At 36.2% G+C, this 15,938-nt stretch overlaps 1 protein-coding gene and 1 long non-coding RNA gene across 2 annotated transcripts; both read left to right on the top strand.

Moving 5' to 3' along the window:
- Nucleotides 1–3,284: 3,284 nt before the first annotated feature.
- LOC110913121 lies at nt 3,285–5,983 on the top strand. Its single transcript, XR_002578381.2, has 3 exons — nt 3,285–3,396; nt 4,383–4,466; nt 5,941–5,983. It is a non-coding gene; the product is annotated as an uncharacterized LOC110913121 (long non-coding RNA).
- Nucleotides 5,984–6,842: 859 nt separating this feature from the next.
- On the top strand, nt 6,843–15,704 carry LOC110910059 (serine/threonine-protein kinase rio2). Its single transcript, XM_022154780.2, has 14 exons — nt 6,843–7,000; nt 7,297–7,434; nt 7,525–7,571; nt 8,252–8,322; nt 8,968–9,081; nt 9,161–9,336; nt 11,567–11,655; nt 11,735–11,852; nt 11,990–12,063; nt 12,582–12,629; nt 13,038–13,200; nt 13,698–13,835; nt 14,638–14,727; nt 15,322–15,704. Exons 2-14 carry the CDS (start codon nt 7,351–7,353, stop codon nt 15,496–15,498), a joined length of 1,389 nt encoding a protein of 462 aa, XP_022010472.1. The 5' UTR covers nt 6,843–7,000; nt 7,297–7,350; the 3' UTR covers nt 15,499–15,704.
- The last annotated feature ends 234 nt before the right edge of the window (nt 15,705–15,938 follow it).

The following is a 15,938-nucleotide window of genomic DNA, read 5'->3' as shown; positions in this document are numbered from 1 at the left end:
CCCGAAAACGCCCTTAAATTGTATTTTTAGCGTTTTAAGCGCATAGTAAGCGTCGTACTTGTTTTAAACCTATAAAACTTATACCTACTGATGTAAATCACATATTTTCATATAATAACAGTAAGTATGATATTTTAAACTCAGGTTTCCAGTTTTGGCATTTTTAGCCCTTGTGAAATTACTAAATTACCCCTATGGTGCATAGTTTGGTTTTAGATGATATATTTGACATATGGGTCATACCCTACTGATATAATATGTTATATTAAGTGTATTTACTGTATGAACCAGACCCGAAACTCAGATTTCTAATTTTACCCCTTTTATTATCTTTTAAATGACCAAAATGCCCTTCTAAGGCATTAATTGAGTTTAAAATTATCCCGGGCAATATAGGACATAACTTACTGATATAATATCATATTTTAAGCATATTAATTCAGGGAACTTGCATTTGAATCTTTTGGCTACCCGTATCGCCCTTTTCGCGTTCGGTTCGGTTTACGTAACTAGTTTGCGTAAATTGACCGAAACGGGTCAAACGATATCGTTTTTACTTCAAAAATCCAGAATGTATTTAGTATACCCATATTATACAAGTATTCAAACTTGTCGGGTCTAAATCACATTCTATCCGGTCTTTCGCTTAATCGTGCGTAAACCGTATCATTCCTAAAACTAACCGGTCAAAGCTTAGGCTTAAATAAAAGGCCGTTAGGAATCTAATAGGTTAATTATAAACCTTTGTTCCAGATTAGGAAGCCCGGTAAAAGCTACCACCACTTATCGTTTGTGACTTATACTTGCTCAGGTAAATACATTTTGACTTATTTTCCCTATACGGGCTTGGGGTACGGTATTTAAAATACCGCTTGATCGGGCGCACAAGTCCTGCTCCCTATGGGTGTTCAGTCTTGAATAGCTTGTGTGATTTCGTTTAAACAGTCTTGTCTTACTTTAAGGCTTTGGGGGGTTATTGACCATGTCCCGGATATCCTTGGCATTTTCTTACGAGATGGCCACGACCAGAGCACGGGGTGTAGGCGTACACCCGTCGTGTATAACTCTTTGATGTGGTGTGTCAATTAAATCTCTAGCCCGGACAGTAGATCCCGGGCCACCAGAGATATAAGTGCATGTAAATCGTTCACAAGTTTATATTTTATAATTATCCCAAGTTAATAAAATATTTATGCCTTGTGCATTTAAATAAATTTTCAATCATTTTCAAAATGAGTCAGTCGATTTGTATTTACCAGTGTAAACTGACGTATTTTTCCCAAAAGATTAAGTGCAGGTACTATACGGAAATAGGCTGGCTGTTTCCTAGAGAGCGTCCACAATAGTCTCGCAAACTCGGACGACATTTATCTGTTGAACTATTTATTTCTATTTTATTTGATCCGCCTGTGGATCCATTTCAACTACTGTGATATTTACTATTACACTTTATTTAAAAGTTGAAATGTTTCTATTCTGCTTCCGCTGTGCATTATTATATTGTGTTGATTGTCTATGACGATGCCAACTACGTCACTGTACCCCACACCGGGCCCACCGGTGACACGTGGAAATTGGGGGTGTGACATATGATAAGTAAGAAAGGTCAGTTTAACTTTAAAGGGTCAAACTGCAAAGGTTGACGGAATAAGTAACTAAAATGAAAGAATTGCGTGTAAGAAATGGAATGTAAGATATGATATAGCATGTACATAGGAAATATGTAAAAAGAATTTTAGGTGACTAATCACCTAGTAGACTCAGTATTTGAATGAGATGTGCTAACCACCAATTTTGTAGGTGGTGATGTTAGAATTCTTAGTGTGATGAAACCAATTGAATTGGTGGAAGGATGTGCACGAGCGGAAGCACACTTCACGGATGAAGGAAATCTGGCCTGGTATGGCTAGTACTCGTGAAGAAGTGAATAGATCTGGTTTGCGGACCGTTGAATTATGCAAAGAAATCGAGGTTAGTAAAATGTGTAATTCATGTTGGACATGTATGAATTGGTAGGTTGAGAAAGACCTACGAAATGACCGATAGGATATGTATGGTATGGTATGGAATGTTCAATTTTTTTTACAATTGACATAAGAAGAAAGTATGTCACTAAAAAGGTAAACTTCAAAAGTTTGAGGAATTTTGAGTATTTATTAAACTTTCGTATGATGAAATTGCACGACATGTTTGCTTAGGTAGATTAAGTAATGCAGGAAGTGAAAGTCATAGTAATATGAAATGCATGAAGCGATTGAAGGCAATATGAAGGTATGCAAAGTACAAGTAACTCTGGAAAACGTAGAGTGACGTTAACATGAGAACTAGGCACGTAGTAGTGACTATGAAATAGTAGTTTTGTTGTGGTAACAAAACAATAGTAAATATTATACAGTGCATGTAGAGAATGCAATTTTAAGAAATAAGATGAACGTATTAGATCCGTTACGAACGGATCATATGAATGTATGTATGACTACAAGTTGAAGTAGTATGAATATTGACCTGTTATTAACAGGCCAAGGAATTGAGAATGTGTGTAAAGATAAAGTATGAAAAATATGGACTTGTTAGAAAGAAGTCAATTGTATGAATAGTCATGAAGCGGGAATGGATAGTTACTTAGTATTACGATGTATCCATCAAAGTTAAGCATAGAGGTGTATGTATAAATTACGAAGTAAGAGCGTAACCTCGATAAGAATAATACGAATATTGGAAATGAATAAAAAAAAAGAAAAGAGGGAATGTTATTAATAGGATGTTGAAATTGTTTCAAGTAAACAAAACGGTGTATTGTACATGATATACGAGTATTAGAATGGGGAAGGAACCATTAGCTATGAAATGGGTTAAAAACTAGCGCTATTAGTGAAAGTGACACCAATAAGAACTCCGAGATGGGTTCTTGAAAGCAGAAGATTGTCACTAAGATGGGCTAGAGGTCGTATGGGGCAAAGTGAAAGAATAGTTGTGTTTAATGGAAATGAGAAAGGTTTCGGGGACGAAACCTTCTTTAAGGGGGGTAGACTTGTAACACCCCAAAACTCGTATTATTAATACGTAGGTACGTTGCCATGTTAATTAAATGAAATACAATAACTAGGTTATTAAACTTAGTTAAAAGCCTAACAAAATAAGTAAAGGAATGAAACTTGTGGCAACTATGATGGTATGATAAACTTGAGGGACTAGATTTGCCAAATTTGAAACTGAATTTAATTAAAACAAAAATCACACACACACAAGGAGTGTGTGTGCGTGAGATCGATCAGGAGAAAAGAAAGAGAGGGGTGAAACCCTAATTCAAGAAAACCTTCAAATTGAAGGGGGAAATAAGCCCTAATCTGATGCATGGACTTAGATTCTTGATCATCTAAGAGTTCTCTACATAAGGTATGTTGAAATTTGTAATTTGGTGAAGTTGTATGAAGTGGGTTATGATTAATCCGTGAATTTATATGAAATTGAGCATGATTGTGTATTAGAATCACCAAATAGAACTTGTGTTGGGAAGGATTTTAAGTAATTTGATGATTAGAAGTGAAACCCACTTCTATGGTGAAGATGATGACATAGGTGTTTCACCCATGTCAAATCCTTGCTTGAATCATCAATGTGTATGTTGTATGTAATGGACTATTGCTAGATAGGTTGAGTATGGTATGTAATTTAGTTTATTCTAGTTTCATTTGATGAATGAAGAATACAACATGGAGGATCATGCATGAATGGGTTGTACATTGTACTAAGATAGTGGTACGCACACCAAGTGTTTGATGAAATGCCTAGGTGAGCTTAATAGAGGAAATTGTATGTAAGTAAAAGATGAATATATGTGGGATGTGAAAATGATGTATTTGATAGTAAACTAACATGAGAAGTGTGTTTGGATATTGTTCGTGTGGATATTATGTTGAAATGATGTTGGGTTAGCTTAGTATGGGTTAAAGCGTTAGTTGTGAAAATATGAGAATGCTAGCGTGGGTGGAATGGATTATGTATGTATATGTGTATATGTATACAAGTAAGTGATCATGTAGTTGTAGATGTCATACAATATGAGGTTATGTCGTAAGTTATATGTTAAACCGTTGACTTCTGGAAGTCAATTATGCGTCTACACATAAGAAGCATGACTTGAATTGTTGTCGTACAGGTAGGTTCATAGGAAGTCGTATGGTACGTGTTATGTTAATACGCATTATTTGAGATGACATGATGAATTACGTTAGTTTGAAAGGATATGAAATTGATTATATGTCTCATGCTTGTTAGTTGTGACTAAAGGAAGTCAAATGTGAAATATGCGGTTGATATGATCATTAACATGTACAATGATGTATGCTAATGAAAATGTAATTTGGTGACATGAAAGTAAGGAGTCATGTCAAGACGGACTCAAGCATGAAAGGCTAACGGGTCAAGAGGAGGCAAGGAATCGGATACAAACCCGGATGCACAAGGTAAGCGATTTCCGTAATCACTTCGTAGTACAAGTAAGTAATAAAGTGTTGTAATGAATTAAATATGATGTTTGAGGTCAAATATGTGTTAAAGTCTTTCGTCGTAAATGATGGGTTTAAGGTTGACCAAAATGCCCATGATGGGTATTTTGGGGTAAACGAACTTAAAAGTGGTTTAGAAGCAAGTTATTCGATTAGAGTAATGTTTTGGACAAGTATGGAAGTGGGGATGATGGTTTGGTCAGTCATAGACCAATTAATGCGCGAATACCCTTAACGGGTCAAATAGTTAGAAAATAGTTAAGTCGAATGTATGTAAGTTAAGGATTTCCGTAATCCGGAGGTAAAATTTTAAGTTCATATGATAGAATGTGAATTTACAAGCATGTAGGAAGAAACGGGAGGTCAAACGGGTAAACGGTTCAAAAGCTACGTGCGTTTTAGTGCGTACGGACGACGAAACGAACCTGCAGAAAACTGCAAAAACTAGAGGGCGTCGCCGACGGGTAGGGGACCCAAAGGTGGGATCCTAAAGAATATGTAGTAATATGGTACCCAAAGGTGGGATCCTAAAGAATATGTAGTAATATGGTACCCAAAGGTGGGATCCTAAAGAATATGTAGTAATATGGTACCCAAAGGTGGGATCCTAAAGAATATGTAGTAATATGGTACCCAAAGGTGGGATCCTAAAGAATATGTAGTAATATGGTACCCAAAGGTGGGATCCTAAAGAATATGTAGTAATATGGTACCCAAAGGTGGGATCCTAAAGAATATGTAGTAATATGGTACCCAAAGGTGGGATCCTAAAGAATATGTAGTAATATGGTACCCAAAGGTGGGATCCTAAAGAATATGTAGTAATATGGTACCCAAAGGTGGGATCCTAAAGAATATGTAGTAATATGGTACCCAAAGGTGGGATCCTAAAGAATATGTAGTAATATGGTACCCAAAGGTGGGATCCTAAAGAATATGTAGTAATATGGTACCCAAAGGTGGGATCCTAAAGAATATGTAGTAATATGGTACCTAAATGTGGGATTCTAAGTTAAGAATTTCCTTAAGTAGATACGTATGAAGGTATGTATGTATGTATGTATGTGTGAATATAAGTGGTATGTATGAATGAATGTATGTATGTATGTATGTAGGTATGCACGTATGTAGGAACGTACGTATGAATGTAGGTACGTAGGTTTGTAAGTAGTTATGTGTGAACGGATGCACATATGTAAGTATGTATGAAAGTATATACGCATGTATTCAATGAAATTGAGTATTGACGATAATAATAGTGTGCCTTGTGAACGAAGTGTAACGCAGGTACAATGAGAAAGTCTCACCACGGAATGTACGATCAGATGGAAAGCTGGGATGTAAAGAATTAACGGAACAAGAAGTAAACGTGAATAAATCTTGTATGTTTATAATGCGTACTAATGTTATGAATTTAATGTGGTGAGCGCAGGTAGTACGAGTCATGAGGATCATCAAGGAACAGAGATCGAGGATCGAGTCACTAGTGAGATTGTACGGGAACGTTGATGTATGTAATGTAGTAAACATAAGCTATGTTTCTACTTAGTAAATAAGTCGATTGATGGATTTATGTGAAAGAGTTATGTTAAAGTTAATCCTTAAATAAGTTAAGGTGTTTATAATGAAAGAAAGTTTATGGCTTGAACTTCCGCTGCGACTTTTAGTCAAATACGTATTAGGGTCTTACACCCCTCACCTCGAATGTTGGCTATCAACAAAACAGCCAACAATGAGGCACGCAGACTTGACTTGGACCTCTTGGAAGAAAGGCGTGAAAACGCTGCCATCAACGAGGCCAAGTACAAATCCAAGCTTGAAAAGTACTACAATTCATGCGTCCGCGTTTGTACTTTCAACCCGGGAGACTACGTCCTCCGTGATAACGAAGCATTTAATGCTGAACGCCCAGGGAAAGGTGCGTATAAGTTGCAAACGTTAGAAGGCGAACCTATCGGTACTGGTACCGAAAATACCAGTTACGGTATCGGTATATGAAGGTAAAAACCGGTACTAGAAACGCCAAAAGTCATATCGAATTGGTACTTAAGATCTTTCGGTTTAGGAAATTCGGTACCGGTACCCAGTATCACTTGCTTATCTCTGACCACAGGTTTCGTACGAACAACATCATTACCATACAACTTTTTTGGTTGATTTTCTTTTGGTTATCTTTTAGTATTTTTTTCTATATTTTCTTTTCATTATTGTCAGCAGTTCCGTATACAACGCGCTTGTAATGATTTCAAAACACATGTAAACACACACTAAACAACAAAAAGTTTCGTCGAAAGGCGGCGATAGTAAAAAACTAGTTAAAATTAAAACAACCCTAAACTAACTAAAGCAGCCGTCCTCCTCTTGTCTATCTCCCTGTTCGCTCCTCCACTTCTAAACCTAAAAAACAAACAGCCGACTGAGCGATCTTCTTTCTTTCTTTCATTCTACGATTCAGCAGGGAGGTAAGGTTCAATCAGCCAGCAAGCAAGCAGGTAAGCTTCGATTAGCCACCATTTCTTCTCTATTACATTTGAATTGTTGCCATTATGTTCGTCGGAAACGCGATCCCTTGCCATTTGAATCGTTATTGCAAAGACTTTGAATCATAAAGTGTTCTTGTTTGTTCATTGATTATGATGATATAGGGGAACGGCTTTCGGTTTATGGTTCATTTGGCAGTTAAATTTTTGTACTTAAACTGCAAGCTGAACTATACTACTTACTTTCATATGATGGATGATGAAGTCTAGTCTTTTAAGGGTATTATTATTATTGTTTTCTTTTTAAGGGTATTACTATTTACAATCTGTAAGCACACAACGTAAAGAAAAGCTGAGGAGTAATGAAGCTTGATGTGAATGTTTTGCGGTACCTCTCCAAAGACGACTTTAGGGTTTTGACCGCAGTCGAGATGGGAATGCGCAATGTAAGTCAGTCAATGTGTTATCACATTATTATTAACTTTATTACTTATGCTGCCAGTCGCTCATAAAAACATGTCTTGCCTTCTTTCCAGCACGAAATTGTACCCGCAGAGCTCATCGAACGGATTGCTTCACTCAGGTTCACCTCTACCGCTACAGCTTAATATATATTTATCTTTTGTTTCTTACTTGCAAACACTTTACTATAGTATGAGTTAGGTAGAGGATGATGTACATTAATCCAGAAGTGTGAGAATTGTATTATAACACTATATAACACCGTATAAACACCGTATAACACTATGTAACACCATATAACACCATATAACACTATGTAACACTATATAACATTATATAACAAATATAACACTATATTTTGTCTGATAGCATGTCTATGATCAGTGGCGAAGCTTGACCCGAATGTCCGGGGGGTCGAAAACGTATATATCAAAAAATTTCTATAGAACCAGGGGGTCGAAAACGTATATATCCAAAACTTTCTATACGAAAACTACATATATAACACTACTAAGCGAAAAGTTCGGGGGTCGGGCGCCCCTCCCCGCCCCTTTTATCCTTCGCCAATGTCTATGATAGATGTATAGTGTTATATATTGTTATATTGTGTCATATAGTGTTACATAGTATTATATGGTGTTATATGGTGTTACATAATGTTATACGGTGTTTATATGGTGTTATATAGTGTTATAATACACTTCTCACACTTCTGAATTAATGTACACTATCCCTACCCGTATGAGTTATTTAAGCAGTTATCTATAGTTTTTGTTACATATGTTTTTTGGTTGTATATAGGCATGGAGGGACTTATAAGGTGTTGAAAAATTTGCTCAAGCACAAGTTGTTGCATCACGACTCCTCAAAGTGTGAGTAGTTTAGAACACGGTGGCCAGAGCTTTTATCTGAGGGGCTTTATTTATTTATGGGGAATTGGCCTGTAATAATCCCACCTAGACCTTATTGGCCATTAATAATCCCACCTCAGAATATTCCCCCCACCAGTCCCATCTTTCACCTATTTTTCCTAATGGTCCCCCGTTAAAAAAAACTTAACGGAGTTAAGCTTTTTTCCAAATTACAAACAGATTTTTTTGGGCTTTTGACCAGAAGATCAGAACGATGATACGAGTCCATTGATGTAAAACTTACTTCGCAATGGTGCTCCAAGTGACTTGATTTTGGTTAATTGGAAATTTAAACACCCGAATTGAAGCGTTGTTTTCATCGTTTGGAGTACCGTTTCGAGGCAAGTTTTACATCAATGGACTCGTATCGTCGTTCTAATCAAGAGCCCTAAAAATCTGTTTGTAATTTGGAAAAAAGTTTAACTCCGTTAAGTTTTTTTAACGGGGGACCATTGTAGGAAATAGGTGAAAGGTGGGACTGATGGGGGGAATATCCTGAGGTGGGATTATTAATGGCCAATAAGGTCTAGGTGGGATTATTACAGGCCAATTTCTCCTTATTTATTTATTTATTTATTATTATTAATATTATTATTTTTGGTGTAGATGATGGTTTTCGACTTACATACCTTGGTTATGATTTTCTTGCTATAAAGACTTTGGTTAACCGTGGTGTATTTTCATCTGTGGGACGTCAAATTGGTGTGGGAAAAGAATCTGGTAATACTTTTTTATTTGATTTGAATATTTGATACTTCTTTTCCTTATCGAACGTTCTAACCTGGCCTACGTTTTGAAGATATTTTTGAGGTTGCAAATGAAGACGGTACAATCATGGCTATGAAGTTACATAGACTGGGTAGAACCTCATTCCGAGCCGTCAAGTCTAAGCGTGACTACTTAAAGCACCGAAGCAGCTTCAGTTGGCTGTATTTGTCTCGCCTTGCTGCTCTTAAAGAATTTGCTTTCATGAAGGTATCTGTGTAAATCCACAATTTTGACTTTTGTAAGTAGATGTGGCAAGTTGGGATGGGACGGGTAACAAGTTCGGGTTGGAACAGGTCATTTTTAGCATAGTTGTTAAAAGCCATCGCCTCTTGCGCCTAGGCCCAATTTCCTAGCAAGGCAAGGCAATTGCGCCTTAAGTCAAGGCAGTTGTGCTTTAATTCTCCAAGTGATGGTTCATGCGCATATTCCAGTGAGATTCCTAGATTCTAGAGAGTTTTCGGCCAAATTCTTTAAATTCTGGCAAGATTCCAGCTAGATTTCCTACTTTTATCTAACGAAAACTATTCTTCTACACTTATAAACAAGCATTTATAACTTTTGGTACTAAATAGACGAGATAAAATGTTATATAATAGCTTTAGTTTTATTTTATTTGAAGAATAGTATTAACTTTCTATTATATAAAAATATTTTAAATTTTTTCTTTTTTTGTGCGCTTTTTTTTTCTCAGGCCCGAGCTTTTTTTGCGCCTGGCGCCTAGGCCACAGGCGAGACCTATGCGCCTTGAGTGCGCCTAACGCCTTTAATAACTATGATTTTTAGTATGGGCCAAAATGGCCCGGATTGGGTTGACTGTGAATGTTTTTTGTTTCATTTTAGAGTAAATTGGCGTTTTCGTTCCAAAGGTTTGGCTAGTTTTGTGACTTTCGTCCAAAGGTTTGTTTTTCCACATCTGGATCTAAAAGGTCTGAAATTTTGCCATTTTCATCCGGCTCGTTAACTCCATCCATTTTTCTCCGATAAGTCAGGGGTATTTCCATGTCTTTTGTTAACTTAAAGAGCAATTCGGTCCAAACCTTTGGACGATAGTCGCATAGTTGTCGATAGCGACCATAGCGGTCGCTATAGCGCGCTTTATGGCGATGCGACTATGTGTCGCTATGTTGGTTATGGCGATGAATAGCGAGCTTAGCGACAGTTTGGGTTTTTTTTTTATGTTAATATCAATTAGATATAGCTATAAAATAGCTGGATTTATAGGTTTTTGTTAAATATACACGTAAAATATCATATATACAAGGGTATTTTGATGTAATATACATATAAAAATTTTCAAATTTTTTTTCTAGTGTAATCGCTATTTATAAAATAGCCGTCGCTATTTGTGGCTATTCGCTACGTAGCCTATAGGTGCCTTGTCGCTATTTGTCGCTATTCGCCATCGACAACTATGGATAGTCGCAAAACTGTCCAAACCTCAGGGACGAAAATCTTGGTTTTAAAAAGCGTGCCCTAGGCGCGCCTAGGCGCAAGGCGCAGGGCTTGGGGCTTTTTTGCTCACCGCCTTGTGTAATTACAGGAAGCGACCAAAAAGCACATTTTTGATGTTTTTTGTGGGCTTTTTGGCCTGAGGCGCGCGCCTCATGTATCTTAGGCGTTTTTCTGCATAAAAATGTTGTACCTTGGCTTTTTTGACTTGTACATGTAAGTAAAATGGTATAAAAGCCTTACTTATAGCTATATTTTTGTTAAAAGAAGCTAAAAACCTATGGGATATATAAAAAAATTATATAAACATCTTGCACCTCGGGTACGAAAAGCCCACCGCTTTTGCGCTTTGCGCTTCGCGCCTCAATTTTAGACCTCGTCGCTTTTGTGCGCCTCTCGCTTTTAAAACCAAGACGAAAATGACATTTTACTCTTCTTTTTATTAATAAAAATTACTTCAAATTTTTAATTGGTAGTTAGTTACGTACTCAGCTAATACATTTGTTTGAACTGTTTTAGGTAAGATAAGTTTAATTCGTAAGTATTCTGGTTGAGATTGTTAAGTACTGAGTAAGGATCATAGTTGTCAATAGCGGCTATAGCGACCGCTATAGCGCGCTATGTAGCCATGCGACCAAGTGTCGCTACATGGGTCATAGCGACCAATAGCGTATTTAGCGACAGTTAGGTTTTTTTTTGGATCTAAATAGCAATTAGATATGGCTATAAAATAGCTGGATTTATAGGTTTTTGTTAAATATACATGTAAAATAGCATATATACAAGGGTATTTTGATGTAGTATACATATAAAAATTTTCAAAATTCTTTTTCTAGTGTAGTCGCTATTTATAAAATAGCCGTCGCTATTTGTCGCTATTCGCTACGTGCCTATAGGTGTCTTGTCGCTATTTGTCGCTATTCGCTATCAACAACTATGGTAAGGATCTTGTTCTCGGTTATAGATCTCATTTTTTTTTGTTGCGTAGGCCTTGCAAGAACATGGGTTTCCGGTCCCTAACGCTGTGGATTGTAATCGCCATTGTGTAATTATGTCACTTGTACAAGGCTATCCATTGTAAGTATGCTGTTACAAACGCATTTGAATGTACTACTTGCTTTTTAGGCATATAAGCATTTGAATATCATATTAATAGTGTGCAGGTGAAGCAGCTGCAAAATCCCGAAACCGTCTTTGAAAAGATCATAGGAATCGTTGTTCGTTTTGCGGAACACGGGCTTATTCACTGTGACTTTAACGAATTTAACATAATGGTATGCGTTTCGAATCACTTCAGTTTTCAACATCCCTTTTTATTTTTCTTTTAACGTTATAACTCGCTTCTGATTTTTGTATCTCATCATTAGAAAACTTTTTATGGTGGTTTATTATTCATATATTATTGTTGCAGATAGACGATGATGAAAATATCACGATCATTGATTTTCCTCAAATGGTATCTGTATCTCATCGAAATGCAGAAATGTATGGTTAAATCTTATAATTTATTTTTGAGTAAATTACAAAAATCGTCCTTTATGTATGTCACTTATTGCAAACTGTGTCCTTTGTCTTCAATAATTACAGAAAACGTACTCGATGTTTGCAAACCCTTGCAAGTTATGTCCTTTAGCCCTAACTCAGTTAATTTTAATGGTTAAATCTGACCAAATGGACCCCACATGAGGGTATTTTTGTGCTTAAATCTGAACAAATGGACCTCAAATGAGAGTAAAATGACCAAAATACCCTCATGTGGGGTCCATTTGGTCAGATTTAACCACAAAAAATAACTGAGTTAGGGCTAAAGGACATAACTTGCAAGGGTTTGCAAACATCAGGTACGTTTTCTGTAATTATTGAAGACAAAGGACACAGTTTGCAACAGTTTGCAATAAGTGACATACATAAAGGACGATTTTTATAGTTTACTCATTTATTTTTTTGACTATGTTCTAATTTATTTTCATTTGAAGTAACTTTGATTTAAAACTTGATTTTAGGTACTTTGATCGTGATGTTGAATGTATTATCAAGTTTTTCAGCAAGAGGTTCTTTTTCTAAATTCATACTAGAGTAAACTTCCATTTTGCTCCCTGTGGTTTGGTCACTTTAACGGTTTTGCCCCAAACCTTTAAAAATAGCCATTTTCCTCCAATAGTTTGCTATGGTTTTTCCATTTTGCTCCCCGCCTCTAACTCCATCCAAATTGTCTGTTTTTCCATTTTGCTCCCCGCAAGGAGCAAAATGGAAAAACCATAGCAAACTATTGGAGGAAAATGGCTATTTTTAAAGGTTTGGGGCAAAATCGCTAAAGTGACCAAACCACAGGGAGCAAAACGGAAGTTTATTCTTCATACTATTATGACACACTACTATACAACTGTTGATATGAAATTCTTTCAATTAGGAAATAATGTAATCGTAAGATTTAATTAAATAGATATCTTGTGGTTCAGGTTTAACCTCTCTTTTGAAGCAAATGCTGATGATTCAGATTCAGATGCCGAATCAGATGCCGTAAAGCCTCGGTTTTCTTCAATAAAGAAAGCTTCTGGTTTCCTTGATAAGGAACTTTATGCGAGTGGTTTCAGCAGGAAAGAACAAGATGATATCGAAAAAGTATGAAGCATTGTTTATAATTTTAAATACTTGTGTTCATATTTTTATTAGGAAAAATTACAAGTTTTGTCCTTTATCTTTATACCACTTTTCAGGCGGTGTCCTTTTTAACGAATGTTGACAGGCGGTGTCCTTTACTAGGTATTTTGTTGCAAGTTTAGTCCTTTACACCTAACCCAGTTAAAAAACCCTGTTAAATGTTGGGTGTAAAGGACTAAACTTGCAACAAAATACCTAGGTAAAGGACTAAACTTGCAACAAAATACCTAGTAAAGGACACCGCCTGTCAACAATTAACTGGGTTTTTTAACTGGGTTTTTTAACTGGGTTGGGTGTAAAGGACTAAACTTGCAACAAAATACCTAGTAAAGGACACCGCCTGTCAACATTCGTTAAAAAGGACACCGCCTGAAAAGTGGTATAAAGATAAAGGACAAAACTTGTAATTTTTCCTTTTTATTATTTGTCTAAAGGGTTGCAATTTTTATATATTGTAGTTCACTGAGAAGATACATGGTTCTGATGATGAAGAAATAGAAGATGATGAAGAAACAGAAGATGATGAAGATCACGATTCTTCTAAATTAAATGCATCAGATATCCAAAATTTCGATACTTTATGTTCGTTGACCAAGGTACGTGACATAATTTTGTATATTTTACACGTTATATATAAATTAGAGTTAACTTCCGTTTTGCTCCCTGTGGTTTAGTCATTTTAACGGTTTTGCTCCAATAGTTTAAAAATAGCCATTTTCCTCCCTGATCTTTCGAGTTTGTTGCCAATTTTCTCCCTGGCTCTAACTCAGTTAAAACGTTCAATTAAAAGTAGGGGTATTTCGGTAGTTTACTCCCTGGCTCTAACTCAATTAAAACGTTTAGTTAAAAGTCGTGGTAGTCGTGGTCGGTAGGTGGTAGTTGCAGGTGGTGGTGGATGGTGGTGGCCGGTGGTGGCCGGTAGAAAGAGTGGTTGGAAAGATGGGGGATCAGAAAAGAATTACTTATATACATGTAAATAAACAAGTTATAGGTTTATTTAGGTGAAAAAACTTACATACCCTTGCTTTTATCTATAAAATTACCAAAATACCCTTCTAGTTAATGGATTTTTTGGATGGAGTTAGAGGCGGGGAGCAAAATGACGATAAGTTAGAAAAATCAGGGAGGAAAATGGCTATTTTTAAACTATTGGGGCAAAACCGTTAAAATGACCAAATCACAGGGAGCAAAATGGAAGTTTACTCAATAAATTATATAAAAAGGGTTTTTAGGACATGTAAGCATCTGAATACATGTCAAAATATTGTCGGTTTTTAAGCCTATCGTCGAATGGTCGTGTGAGGAGGTTATTGAAAGCCTTATATGCTTATGTTTATTTGTTAGTGTTGGAAAATAATGCAATTGTGCATCATTTAATATGTTTATCACGTTATGAAGGATGAAGACGATGAGCAATCTGGCAATATTGGTGATGTAGTAGAGGATCAACAAAACTCCGAAGAGAAGCATGAAGATGGAAGCGATAAGGTATATGTTTCCTTTCATGTTTGGTGGTCATAGTATCTTTAAGAGTAAATTTCAAAAATCGTCCTTTATGTATGTCGCTTATTGCAAATTGTGTCCTTTGTCTTCAATAATTACGGAAAACGTACTCGATGTTTGCAAACCCTTGCAAATTATGCCCTTTAGCCCTAACTCAGTTAATTTTTTGTGGTTAAATCTGAACAAATGGACCCCACATGACGGTATTTTTGTGGTTAAATCTGACCAAATAGACCACACATGAGAATAAAATGACCAAAATACCCTCATGTGGGGTCCATTTGGTCAGATTTAACCACAAAAAATTAACTGAGTTAGTGCTAAAGGACATAACTTGCAAGGGTTTGCAAACATCGAGTACGTTTTCTGTAATTATTGAAGATAAAGGACACAATTTGCAATAAGTGACATACATAAATGACGATTTTTGTAATTTACTCTATCTTTAACTATCGTCAACTATCTTAACTACCCTTTGTAGAAAAAGCCGGACCTGTTACACAACCCGTCTAGCCCTCATTGTGCACGTGTAGTCTTTGTTTCGTGTGTCATTTAATGACAAAAAAATTGAATTTTCAGGCGGAAGACGACGAGCAGGATGATAATCCTGAACTTGAACAACGTTTAGCCAAGCAGCGAAGACGTGCCATCCAAGCGGCTCGTGCTGGAAGAAAGACGAATGCTTCAAGAAATTCTTATAAAGACAAAGGAGGCAAATCCTCCCATAATTCAAAGATTCAGAAGAGTAATTGGTGATCTCATCTTTTTATATACTGTGGGTACCATGATATCTGAGTTTTGTTTATGTTAGTTAAGCCATTTTCACATTTAATTATAATAATATATATTTATATTTTTACTAAAGATGCCATCTAAGAAAAAAGTATTGTAGAACTCGCTAGGCGCAAGTTGGCTGGTGGTGTACCGACTCACGATTAATTGGATCGGAATTTTTACATGTATTTTTTAGTTTTATCTATATGTAATATATATACACCCTAAATAGTAAAAACCTTTCTATTTGAAATCCACCAAAGGCCATTTTGAAGTCCATCAATGATTCATATTAACATCTCCATTTGCGTATGTTTAGATGAGTTGATTGTTTAAACAAACATTGCATATAGAGGTTTAATTATCTCCACTTAACTACCCTGCAAACATGTCCACACAAATAATTTTCACAATAAATAAAT

The sequence above is a fragment of the Helianthus annuus genome, chromosome 15 (assembly GCF_002127325.2).
Source record: "Helianthus annuus cultivar XRQ/B chromosome 15, HanXRQr2.0-SUNRISE, whole genome shotgun sequence".
Classification (NCBI taxonomy): Eukaryota; Viridiplantae; Streptophyta; class Magnoliopsida; order Asterales; family Asteraceae; genus Helianthus; species Helianthus annuus.
Note: the sequence above shows the minus strand (reverse complement) of the source record. Positions and strands in the feature narration are given on the sequence as shown.